Here is a 13,099-nt window from a genome sequence, read left to right as displayed (position 1 = left end):
GCAAATATGAGACACTGAAGACAGATAAGGCTCAGTAGTTAGTCTCCTTTGCTCAAAAATAGCATGAAAGGAGGAAGGTCAGACAGAAGGTAAGCAATAAGGAATATAACTGCCAGCCTGTAATTGTGACATTTGCCTTATGAGGGAAAAACTTAAGTATTGGGTGTTTTTCTGCACTTAATGTTAGAAATTATCTAAGAAAATTAAAGCAAATACCACAAGAAATAACCCTAGAAGCATTAAGCATGCTCCTTCATTAGCTTTTCTTACAAACCAGGAAATACAGTACTTTCCTGTGCTGCAGGAAATTTGTGCTTGGATCCTTTTATCATGAGATAAATATTGATCACATGTCCCTCTTCCATCACTACTTCCCATCAGTCTTTAAAGATAGAAAGAGTCAAAACTTGTAATCAATGCACAAATAAGACAGCTAAGCTTAACAGAGAATGCAGTTTTGATCTGGGTCTATCAGTTTCACTAAGAAACTCCATCTTAGAAATAGATGTATTAATGTAGGAGAGAATTTCTTCAACACTTTTAGTAAAATAACCCTACTGCAAAGTGATTTTTTTTATTCAACATATGGTCTTTCAATCTGTGCAGCATAATCCTCATGTACAATAGCATACTTTCTTCCACAACACCATGTAATGTACTAAACATTACATGCTGAAATTTAAAACATCTAAATCCCTTTTGGTTCTGACCCAGTGAGAGCGAACAAAGCCCAGTGATTTAATTAATCAGCCTCTAGTGGACTGCTTTAGGAAGAGATGAACTGTTTTGACTCTACTGACTATTTGACAGATCTCCATCAAGTATGACCGGAGTTCAGACATGTAGCATCCATCTGTGCAGATCAAATCTCATTCTAAATGCCTTGAATGCCAGAATGGAGTCTTCTCTTCCAGCCCTACATCTCACTCACATGATGTTTTGAAAGGTAGAAATACTGGCATAGTTAAAAAAAATCATAATAATGTTTTAATAACCATACACAATACACAGAAGACATCACAAATATACGATTTAAAAAATAAACTGTTTGCTTTTGCACAATACCTGTATTTTCTTAAAGCATCGTTTATATATAGAACTCTGTGTTATAATTTATATATTTAAATTCAAATTGAAGATGAACATATACTGTAGTGAATCAGTTATATATAACATGGTTTTCCCAGTAGGCTTACAAGTACATTTTGCACATTATATTGAAATATATAGACTCTTTATTTTTGTTTTTGAAATGTATTTAAGGCTGCACAGTACCAAGGCTACCCCAGAAGTACTGTAGAAGATTTTAAGACACTGGAAGTTTAAAATCTCATCCTTATACTGAAGCAACAGTATTCTCATATAATTGCTTTAATTATATCTTGTGTTCAAAAATTGTACTGCTTGATTATGAAAAAATAAATAAATACATGAGCTTATTTCAAAGCAAGAGGGAACTCAAACAGTGTTTATATCATAACTTAACAATTTTAATTTTAAATCATTTGAATCCTTTGTCAATTATAACATAGCCCCCTAAATTAAAGATGATGTTCCAGTAAAACAAAAATAAAAAAGTTAAAATATACACACTTGCATATGGCAAAAAATTCAGTTTTAACGTTGTGTGAAGCAGAAAAGAGCATACGAATTGCTTTAATTTTCCACTTATGGGAAACCACACTTTCAGGAAGGTCTTACTGTATTTGTATGATCTAGATGGCACAGGATGTACAAATGATGTAATCCTAAAATCATAATGACTATTTCCTTCACTCCATTAAATCAGTCCTGAAACTTATGAAATAATAATTGAGTAAATCACTAGTATGAGCCTGTACATTGCCATGACTATAAAAACATTTAGTGAAAATAGTTTGTAGATCTACATATTTTTGATCCTCAAGATGTCTGCAACTCAAAATGCTGAGGTACAGTAAGAGAGGATACATTCTACAGATAAAAATCAATATTGTGGTAGGGTTCTAATAATCTCTTAGGGATGAGCTATGTGGTGCTCGGTAAGACCTTTCTTCCCCAATCAGAATGTAGTGCTAGATTGCAGGTTCTCTAGATGTAAAACCTGCTATTACATGTGGCAGGATGATCTGATGAGGTGCTTGGAGGGGCAGGAGCCTTGTCTACAGTGAAACTTTGAAGAAACAAGCTATTTATGGGCACATTTTCAAAAAAACCACTCTAATATTAAGGAATATAATACAATCATGTCATCTAACTGGAACAAACTTGCCTATTCAAACACAGGTTCTGAATCCATTGCAAAATTATTGTATTTGCATAAGCTTCTTACATGGACGATGGGTGCCTCTAACGGATCATGTCTGACCTACCACAAACTTTGAATCAGCTCATGAATCAGCAAGATAACCTCATTCAAAACCCCTGCATATTATCATATGCTACTCCGTAAGACTGTTCTTTTAGAACATATTGTGAGAATGAATTATCTTAAAACAAATTATCTCAAAATCAACCTTTACAGTATGTGGATTCCCTAGGTGTGAGATAGGGGAAGTTTTCCTGAATAAAAATGTTGTCCTGAAGTTCCCCGTCTATGGTTTGAAAGGCAATAAATCAGGTTATGGCAACATATTGAGGTGTAATCCAACTTGAGGTCTCACCTTGAATAATGTACACAGTTTTGGTCACTGCAATATAAGAAAGACATTAAGCTATTAGAAAGTGTCCAAAGGAGGGCAATGCAGATGGTGAAGGGCCTGGAGGGGAAGTGGCTGAGGTCACTTGGTCTGTTCAGCTTGGAGGAAACTGAGGGGAGACCTCACTGCAGTCTACGACTTCCTCAGGAGGGGAAGAAGAGAAGTAGGCACTGATCTCTTCTCTGTGGTGACCAGTGGCAGCTACCTGAGGGAATGGCTGAAGTTTGGTTAGGAGAGGTTTAGTTTAGGTATTAGAAAAAGGTTCATGCTGAGGATGGCTGGGCGCTGGAACAGGTTCCCCAGGGAAGTGGTTACAGCACCAAGCCTCACAGAGTTCAAGAAGCATTTGGACAATCTCTCAGGCACATGGTGTGACTCTTGAGGATGGTTCTGTGCAGAGCCAGGGGATGGACTTGATGATGTTTGTGGGTCCCTTCCAACTTAGCATATTCTGTGATTCTCTGAAATACCTGAAGGCTGAGCCCTATAAAACTGTTTGCAAAATTTCCCAGTCTCCTTATAATTAATTCCAATTTCTTCAATTACAGCAACTGCAGTGAATAACTTTTATTTTGTAAAGAAGAAGAAAATTGTTAGGCTCAAACAAATACATAATATCTGTGCTTTGTACTGTGCAGAAAGTTCATTCTTCAGAAAAAAAACAAACTTAATTGGGACACAGTCTTTATTTACCAGGTCATTAAACTTAGAAATATTGCAGCCCATGGCACATCTACCATACTGCAATTAGCAATCAGTCAGGAAAATATTGTGCAAAATTAGGTATGATTGCTGAAACAACACAAAATGTTGCCCTCCTTTAGGCACTGGGGCTGAAAAAAGAAGCCCTTGCAATGTTACCATAAAATAGTGAAAGCAGCAGGAAATCAAGACAGTAAGTCTTCAGAAAACAAACACACAGTTTGGAGAATGAATTGAAACAGCAAGGGATAGACATGCTTAGTACATACTGAAGAGATTACACTAACAGCAAGAAAGAAACAAAGACAACAGATCAGTAAGACCTCTGAAGAACAGTTCAAAGTAACTGATTCTAAAAAGTTGAGAAACTGCTTAACAGAACAACTAAAACACTGTAGAGTTACCAAGAATTACAGCATCTACTTGACAGAGTCAGAAGAGCACCATAAAGTTGTATTTGCAAGTACTAAAAGTCTAATAAATGACTCAGCAGGATGCTGATCAAAAGCTACAATAGCAGGACCCAGAGGAAACAAATAAATGTTTAGGGAAGAAAATATATTCTTCAAAATAAGCAGAGCATTAACAGAAATACCTTTGAACGGGAGAAGAATCAAACTTAATTCTGTGTTGCTCAGAAAAAGGCAAGTAAATGTTAGAAAAACATTTATCTAACAATGATTTGATATGGTTGGTTAAGACCTGGAACTATGCTACTGTCCCAATAGGAAGCTGGAATTTTTTTTTATTTTCAGTTGGCATTAAAAATCTCCCCACCTCAGCACCAGAATACAAAACTTGGAAAATGTTATGTGTCCATATTTTTTTTTTTAGATTTATTCTTTAAAATATTCAAGGTCATGATGTGGTTTATTTTGTTTAATTGCTTGCTTGCTTGTTTTTCTTGTTTTATTTTTTGTGCAAGGAGACCTCTTTAACTAGACTATCTTCCTTAAACTACATTGAATGTTATACAAGAAATCATTGCCTTACTTTGTAAAATACTGTGTGTAAACTAACCTGATGAAAAGTCACAAATTCACTGTTAGAGTAAGTCAAAAGTAATTTAAAATACATAGTAACAACATGTCATGAACTGTTTGTCTACTTGGAAAAGAAAATCAAATGTGACCCTACACATTCAGATAAATATGTTCAAATCTGACAGTCAAAAGAAAAGACTCCTGGAGAGAATTGGTGAAAGGGAATTTGTTTTGACATTGCCTGAACTGTTAGAAAAGCAATATGCTTCACCATTGCTTAAACTGTAAAAAATAAGTGGCTTCACTATTACAAAAATTTGAGGTCAGAAGACAATTGCAATGACAGGATGCTAGTTAACCACAGTTTACAAATTCTGTGCACCTCCTTTTTTTTCCTAATAAGGTAAAGCAGGCGAACATCACAACCTATAGGCTTCAGGTGCACTGCGCGATCGTCCCGTGAACACCGATGCCTATGTGGTGGACGTGCTGTTGTCATGGCCCCCAGGCTTGGGCAAGACTGCTGAAATGCTATCAGAAAGCATGCTGCTTAGCCTACATATAAAAAGCTCACTTGACAAGCTCTCCCTACCAAAGGACAGAAGAAGAAAGATCAACAAGATGCCATGGGATCCACAGTGGTGACCATCACTTCCTTTTTGTAGCCACCGCCACCCTTTTCTTTTTCCTACTTTCCTCTTTTCCTCCTTTCTCTCCTTTTTAATAGAGAATAAAAGTGAATTATTGTTTTGGTTACCAACATCTGACTCATTCGTGTCTTAATCTTGCTCTGGGTATATTCATTTACCCTCTCTACTTTTGCAGACTGAGACCAAAAATCTGAATTACCCCACAATTAACAGATTATAGCAACTCCCCAGTCGAATCTTAAAATCAAGCCTTCAATACACAGTTCAATTTTCAAGAGTTCTGTCATTCATAACTCCAAGAAAAGTCAGGGATGAAAATCTACAAAACTTACAGCATGTCTTAAAATTGGTTCTTTGTTTCGCAAAATTGAAAATTATCTTTGTAACTGATTTTTTTAAAGTTCATAGATTTCAAAATGCTAGCAAGATATTTTCCTTTAGAAAGAAGTAGGAAAGAAGTTCCTTTTCAGTCAGATAATCTGTAAAGTAAAAGGATTTTCTTTCCTATCTTTTATTATCCAAAAAGGTAGTGTTAACTCCAGATACCGTTAGTCCCAATATTATATTCAAACATTGATAAAGATGGTGCAGGCTTTATGTGAAAGCACTCTAAGCCTTAAATATGTTTGATTTTAACACTTCACAGTCATCATGGTCCTAAAGCAAATTTCAAGATACATGAAATCAAGAAAATTATCTTCTCATATTGCACTTGTCGACAAATCCAAAATAATAAAAAGACAACTCATTCACTATTGACCATCCTGTCCGAAACTGAAAGACTTGAAAGTTCAGCCTCCTTTTCTTACACTGTGATGATCAGTGTCTGTTAGTGTGTCTCTTTATCTTCCACCCAGCTAGATGCAATAGTGTGGACTTTATTTCTGGGTGAAAGCTCCAAGTGTTGTACTCATACCTCTTTATTTTGAACATAACACAACATAATTGATCTCTCTAGGTATACAATTCCTTCTGTATATTCTTGTGACTGATGACCTACCCAAGAATGCTACTTTAGAGTGAGTGCCTTTTCGAGTCCAGTGAACACAAAAATAAATTAATCCACACCAATCTCATTAAGTTCTGCACTACTAAAATCCTAAATCAACTGAGAAAGATATGTTGTAAAGAATGAACAAAACTTGCATATTATTGGAGTCGATGGGGGTTTAATGTTTTTCACAGGTAAATCTGAGCCTCCATAAAATTGTACAGTGTAATAATACATTAATAATAACTTTATTAATACTGTACAGTCCATACCAATTTTTCTATTATTATGGTTAAACTTTCTTGCAATCAATAGGGAGATTGCCATCTTAATTTTATTAGAAATATGAAAAACATTCCTTAATTAAAATTCCTAACGTCAAGGGGAAAAAATTAAAATTAAAAAAATTAAAATTAAAATTAACTGAATAAAGAAAGCATTGAGTTTCCAAGACTTTCTTCTATTAGTAATAATTTTGCTCATTTTCTTTTGATGCAAATTTAAATTTCCTCTTATAAAAATATATTGCATTTTGAAAAAATCCACAGGACCACATATACAGAATATAAATTTTACATGAAAATTTCAGACATTTCCATATTTTAGATGCTTTTCCATATTTAAAAATGCAAAGTGATTTAATAATTTCTATAAAATGTAGTGATTTTCAAGTCAAAATATGACAAATATTCTCTTTTAATGGTTATGCTAAATAAAATATAACAGTTCAGTTTGAAATCTAAAAAAACCTTTTTTTTTCCAAGAAGTCCCACTACAGTAAAATCTTCCACAGTGTGATAGTTTTTGTACTTTTGACTGTTTTTCCTGAATAGATATCTCTATTGAGGCACTGAATCTTCTTTAGAGAAAAAGCGAACTCAATAGATTTTGCAAACAGTATTTACATCTCAACAATATGCTATGAAAGCATGCAGCAAATTGATCTTTTCTGCAGCTAAACATTTTCATTTATTTATACTGAGATAAGGTTAAACCTTTTCCCTTAACTACATTAAAGAAGTCAAGAATACAATCTTCCAAAAACCTGCACAGGAAACACATTTTGTAATTATGAAAGTACATATAGATTGTACATCCTTCGACTTACTGTAACTCATTAATTTGTGCTTCACGACAGAAAAGTGAAATATAAGTGAAAAATCTTTTTAACTTTTTCCTCCCCCCTAGACATAAGGGGTCTCTGCCATTTACTGATTTTACAGAAGCACAAGTGAAAATGCATCTCAGTACACTCCAGTGGAAAAATACTTAATTATGACCACTATCTTAGACATAATTATTCATAGTTATGTATTTAGAATCATTACTGAGAAACAGTGGATTGAAAAAAGAAATTCTGTAGGTAATAAAACACCTTACAAGGTCTGTCAAAATAATTAGATGTATGTCTGTTTTTTCTGTTAAGATTCAACAGCATCAAGATACAACTCGAAAAAGTCACTGTTACCTCATTTAATAATGTGGGATTTTGACCATGATTTCATGTATTTCATTTAAAAATGTATTTAAAACTTGGAAACTTTAAATCAGACCTACTACTCTGAGTGGAAATTTTCATACATATTATTTTTTTTTTCCCTAGTGCCTAATGTATTTTTTTAACATCTCTACTGTGGTCATTTTTGTGTTTAAATGGACATATGCATTTGCATGTGTTCATGGATTCGTGAAAATATATACTGAATATTTTTAAGGCAGATCTAAATTCTACTGTTTGAATTGAGACAAAGAGAAAAAGCATACCTTTTCTGGATCAGTTGTTGTAATGACCCACACGCAGTGTGCATTGTCTTCATATTGAACTGGATAATTTGGTGATGTGATAATGCCACTTGGTCCACGTAAATTGGAACCGCATGTTCTAGCTAAAACGATAAACAGTAAATCAGACTGCTTTTGACTGGTGAACAACCAATCTGTTCTGTTTTAAATAAATATCACAAAATTGACACAATGTTATTAACAACTTGCCACAAAAGTATTATTATACTGATATATTTATAACAATCTGCAATTGAAGATGTTTGAGCCAGAAAAAAAATCCTGAAAAATGGCCTACAGAGGAAGGAAACTAGTACTTTTCATTTAATCAGCACAACATTTACATTCCTCTGTTCTCACTTTATGCAAAATAAATTCTCAGAATTATCATATTAATATTCTGTTTAGAGAAAGATTTACCCTTTCCAAGTAGATGGAGGGAGCCTTTTACATATGAACGTAAGAAGGTATGTGCTCTACCTCATAATTTCTCCATGATTGGGAGAAAAAAAATATCATCATATTTATGTATCAGTATATTCTAAACTGATAACCTAAACTTGAACTTCTGTGGCGTCTTAGCTCTTTACACCATAAGAAACATAATTAGAAAGAAAAGAACATAAAACGGTTTTAGGTAGCAAGTAGTCTTGACTTTCGTGAAGTACAGATTCATTTGTGAAACCATGGTAATCCCTCTATCACATTCAACAAATCTGGATAGTCAACATTTTGAAAATACATTACTTTAGAAAATCAGTTATATTCCAAAAATGATTAGGAAATACATTACTTTAGAAAATCAGTTATATTCCAAAAATGATTAGGAATAGATTTTGTAAAATATTCAAATTTCTCAAAATATTTCAGCATCTAAAAGTATTTAAAAATACTTAGAGATATTATTTGGAGTGACATAAATGAACTCAAAATATCTTAAAATATCACTGTCAAGTTTTTGGTACTACAGCACTGTGGCAACGTGCTAAAACTGAAAGTTAGATCATACCATTTCTAAGTACTTAGATACAAATCTCTGAATCTCACCATTTATCTGCATAATGTTCATTAACTTTTGGTGTAATTTAGACTCTAATTACTTAAGTTTCAGTACAGGAAGAAGGAATTACTAGATTCTTCAAAACTTGTTCATTCTTTTTCTGAATATCGGAATAAAATGCACAACATATTTCTGGTGCTTTGTAAAATCTTAGTCTTCATCTTTCTTTGTAGCTGTCTCCATTCTGAGGAATGAAATATGAACATTTTTTTACCTCACAAACTGCTGTGAGGAGCCCCGCTCTTCTCCATTGATAGAAGTGTGACTGGTACAAAATAGGAAAAAAGGATAGTAGAGGAAAATGACTGTCAGATTATCTATCCTTTCATCACAATCTGCTACCGGCTCTTGTTCTTTTGTTACTATGTTAGAGACTAGACTATGAGAGCTCCATGTCTAGACTGATTCAACTAGGACTCAGTTTTCTACGAAAATGTCTTTGTATGCAGAGGGGTCGGAACTAGATGATCTTTAAGGTCCCTTCCAACCCTAACTATTCTAGGACTCTATGTCTATGATAAAAAATGTCTTAGTAGTCTTCCATGGATTTCACTTAAGTTGCAGACACATCACATGGAAATCTCATGCAACAATCTTAGAAGACAAAAAATCCCCTCATCCATGTAGGTAATTCTACCAAAACAGCACTAACAGTTATTAACAAGCTGCTTGTACTTAAAAAGCTAAAAAAAAAAAAATAATCACAGAATCATAGAATCATTTGGGTTGGAAAAGGTCTCTAGGATTATCAAGTTTGACTGTTACCCTTCCACTGTCAAGTCCACCATTAAACCATGTCCCTAAGTGTCACTAAAGAACTAATCACATTTAAGCATGCCACTGTATGCTGCCTACTACCAATACAGAAAACTTGGCATATTGCTGATATATCAAGAAAAAGATATTATTTTTAATTTCTAGAATAACAAGAGCAGATTCATAGGATCTGAAATAGAGGACATTTTCTACACTCTAGTAACTGGTAGAAGCACCATACCTCTAGAACTATAACTGGCAGACAATTAATATCTATTGATTTATTTTCAATTCCCCCTGCACAAGGTCTGCTAGAGCAGGAACTAATCCAGAGATGCAACTTTGTAGCAATAAGCCTTTGAAAACAGCTTGTCCCTCCTCTAGCAAAGAAGAAAGGCTGAAACACCTCCCTTTTCAGAGATATTTTTCAGTCAAGCTGTTACTCTTTTATCTTTCTCCTATTTAAACTTCAGGGGTAAGGAAAAAACCATGAAGGGGTTAGGTGGAAGCCAAGCAAGAGCGACAGCTGAAGCCCTGAGTTCTGTTTAGGAAATGGAGTTACTGTAAAACATAGCAAAAAATATTAGATAGCCTTGTATATTGCTTACAGAAAACAAGAATGGATTGCTGTAAGGTTTTTGTATTGAATTCAAGGAATCTGGGAACATTTACATTAACACCATTCAGTTTCTGTGACAGTTTCTGGAATGTCCCACCCACCCAGGTGGGGCGGCGGGGTGGACCCTGACCTGCACTATCACCTTGGGCAGACCCCAGGACAGAATCCCCACTGTGCCCTTTCAAATAAGGTCATGAACTTGCCAACAATAAGATGGTTCCTGTGACTATTCATCAGCTTCATAAATTCTGAACTTTGTTAGTCACCATTCTGGGGTAAATACAAATGTCAGCTTCTTCACTAAGTCTTGTACACTTAAAGCCATTGAGCCCGCAGTAGTTGCTTGCAGTTTATCAGCTTTTCGAATTCAAATTGATGATCATTTAGAAAATATGATAAACCGTTATTTGTATTGTTTATTTTATTACTAAGTAAAGAGCTCCATGAACACTGTCATATTGAAGGTCAGTAAAGGAATTGGAAACAATATGGACTGAAAATAAAACTTGTGTCTTTCACTTCCCACCATCCACAAACATGCACCATGTGAAATGTCGTAATATTGACCAAGAATTGCACACTGTTCAGCTGAAGCAATGTTAGTCTGTGTTCAGAAACAAACAAATCACAGAGAGTGGCTGACTTAGCTCTCAGACTGTTGTGAAATTTTAGCTCCAATTTTGGAAATATGTTTGACAAAAGTAACTTGTTTTTCCAACTGTGGTTCTATTAGAAGTATAGAACCAATTTATCCTATTTTTTTTTGAAATTTACTAAAGGGAGTAAAGCATAATAGAGATATTTGCAGATAATTAATTGAAAGATATAGCAAACACTAGTAATAATACACAGATAATTCAGCAGCAAAGAGTCCCTTTCTCCAGAGCATTACTTTTATAACTCATGGATTACTTCAGCTCATTTCTGCAGTGTATTAGCAAACAAGAATAAATTCAAGAGATTTAAAAAACCACACTGAACAGGAGTAAACTGTGGAGTTGCATGGACACGTTATTTTGCAGTACTATGAAACCAAGTACTGAGAGAGTATATTTAGATTTTTCATTTAAATTGACTGAGCTATGGAGACACTGAGTTCAAGAGACAACAATAACAACTACTTTGCTGCTCTGGAAAGATTAAGGGGCATGACTTTTATTTACTTCTTTTTAATTGTTTTTTAGATTGTCTAGTCCTTACATGGATGTGCCTATGTAATATATGTAATGTACAGCTTGTAATAATTAACCCAAGAGCTGCCTTTATAGAATTTTTTATTAGGTCTGACTGAAATGGACTTAACTTTTTTCACAGTAACTGGTATGGTGCTGTGGTTTAGGTTTGTAACTAGAATGGTGCTGATAACACAGCAGTGTTTTGGCTACGCTGAGCAGTGCTTGCACAGTATCAAAGCCTTCAGCAAGAAAGCTGGGCGTGCAGAAGAAGTTCGGAGGGACACAGCTGGGACAGTGGACACCAACCAAAAAGAGTGACATCCTATACCATATGACAGCAAGTTCTGCATAAAAACCCAGGGAAAGGAGGAAGAAGCGGGTATCTTCGTGGTTTTAGGTTTGTCTTACCAAGTAACGATCACTTGTGCCTGACTTTCCAGGAAATGGTTAAATATCTGCCAACTAGTTGGAAGTAGTGAATAAAATTCTTATTTTTCTCTGGTTGCATGCACAGTTATGATACATTTATTGAACTGTCTTGATGTCCACCCACAAGTTTTCAGCTTTTGCTCTGCCAGGTCTTTTCCCCATCCCACTGGGGATTAATGAGTGTTTAGCTGTTGGGTAGGGCCAATCCACTATAACTGTTTACAGTCTTTAGTGAATAAAACATCATTTACAAATATATCACATATGTGATTATATAATTGAAAAAATCTACTCTGGTAATATGAGAAAAAACCCAAAGTGGTATTATGAAACTACTAGGCAATGAAAACATTTTTAAGAAGTATATGAGTTTTACATTAGTGAGATTATGCTTTAGCTCATTCTTGAGCAAGCAAAAGTTTAAGTTCAAGTGCCACAAATCCTTCCCTCCACAGTGTCTCAAACAAATAACATTTGCTGCCCTGGTAACTGGCATTCAGTGTAAGATTTTGTGAGTACAAGAACTATCTCTTTGATCTACCTCAAAATGACAATAAAAGTATCTCAAACAGTTTGTATGATTTCTTTTTCTTTTCTTTTCTTTTTTTCCCCACCAATTGATGGTGGTGTTTTTCCTTGTTTTTCAAAGTTTGTCCTGGCTAGGTTGTCTGGTCCTGGGAGAAGGTCAGGTAACCACATTTCAAGGGTCAGGGCTGTCACTGACATGTACAATCCAAATGTGTAACCCGAATCAATTTTTCTACTGAGATAAAAAGAAAAGTTCTGTACAAAGATGTATTCTTTATTTTTTCCTACATACCTCGGTTCTGGTGTACTTTGGCAGCATTTATATATTTTTCAGTGTTTTTATTACAGGTAGTAGTTTGTAATGGAAAAACATGCAAACAAACAAAAAGCCACCTCTCCTGCTCTTCCTTAAAAGTAGATCTCATTCATTGGTCTAGACCACAATGGGAAAACATTTAGAAGTTAGAAGGTTAGCTCATTTGTAAAGTTGAGCAAAACAGATGAATGAGAAAGGAATTTACTGAAAAATGAGGACTAAGGAAATATCTGGGACTGACAGGAACAAAATGTGATTTTGAGGAGTTCCTATTTAGGAATTTATTAGAAAAGGTTAATGTAAACCTAACTACTTCTAGTTAAAATAAGTCTAACATGACAAAAAAAAAGATTAAGTGAAATTAAAACTATTTGAAGGAAATTACCTCCCTAAACTGATACTCTTTTCTACAAGTTTGATTGCAGGCTTA

The 13,099-nt window shown here is 34.6% G+C and overlaps 1 protein-coding gene across 5 annotated transcripts in view; it reads right to left on the bottom strand.

Annotated features, from left to right (window-relative positions):
* CSMD1 (CUB and Sushi multiple domains 1) overlaps positions 1-13,099 on the bottom strand; it is a 1,084,078-nt gene that overhangs the window by 316,526 nt on the left and 754,453 nt on the right. For all 5 annotated transcript variants that reach the window (XM_032681799.1, XM_032681800.1, XM_032681801.1 and 2 more), the window contains one exon: positions 7,769-7,890. In XM_032681799.1, coding sequence (XP_032537690.1) covers positions 7,769-7,890 — 122 coding nt within the window. The remainder of the gene's footprint in view (positions 1-7,768; positions 7,891-13,099) is intronic.

This window comes from Chiroxiphia lanceolata, chromosome 3 (genome assembly GCF_009829145.1).
Source record: "Chiroxiphia lanceolata isolate bChiLan1 chromosome 3, bChiLan1.pri, whole genome shotgun sequence".
NCBI lineage: Eukaryota > Metazoa > Chordata > Aves > Passeriformes > Pipridae > Chiroxiphia > Chiroxiphia lanceolata.
Note: the sequence above shows the minus strand (reverse complement) of the source record. Positions and strands in the feature narration are given on the sequence as shown.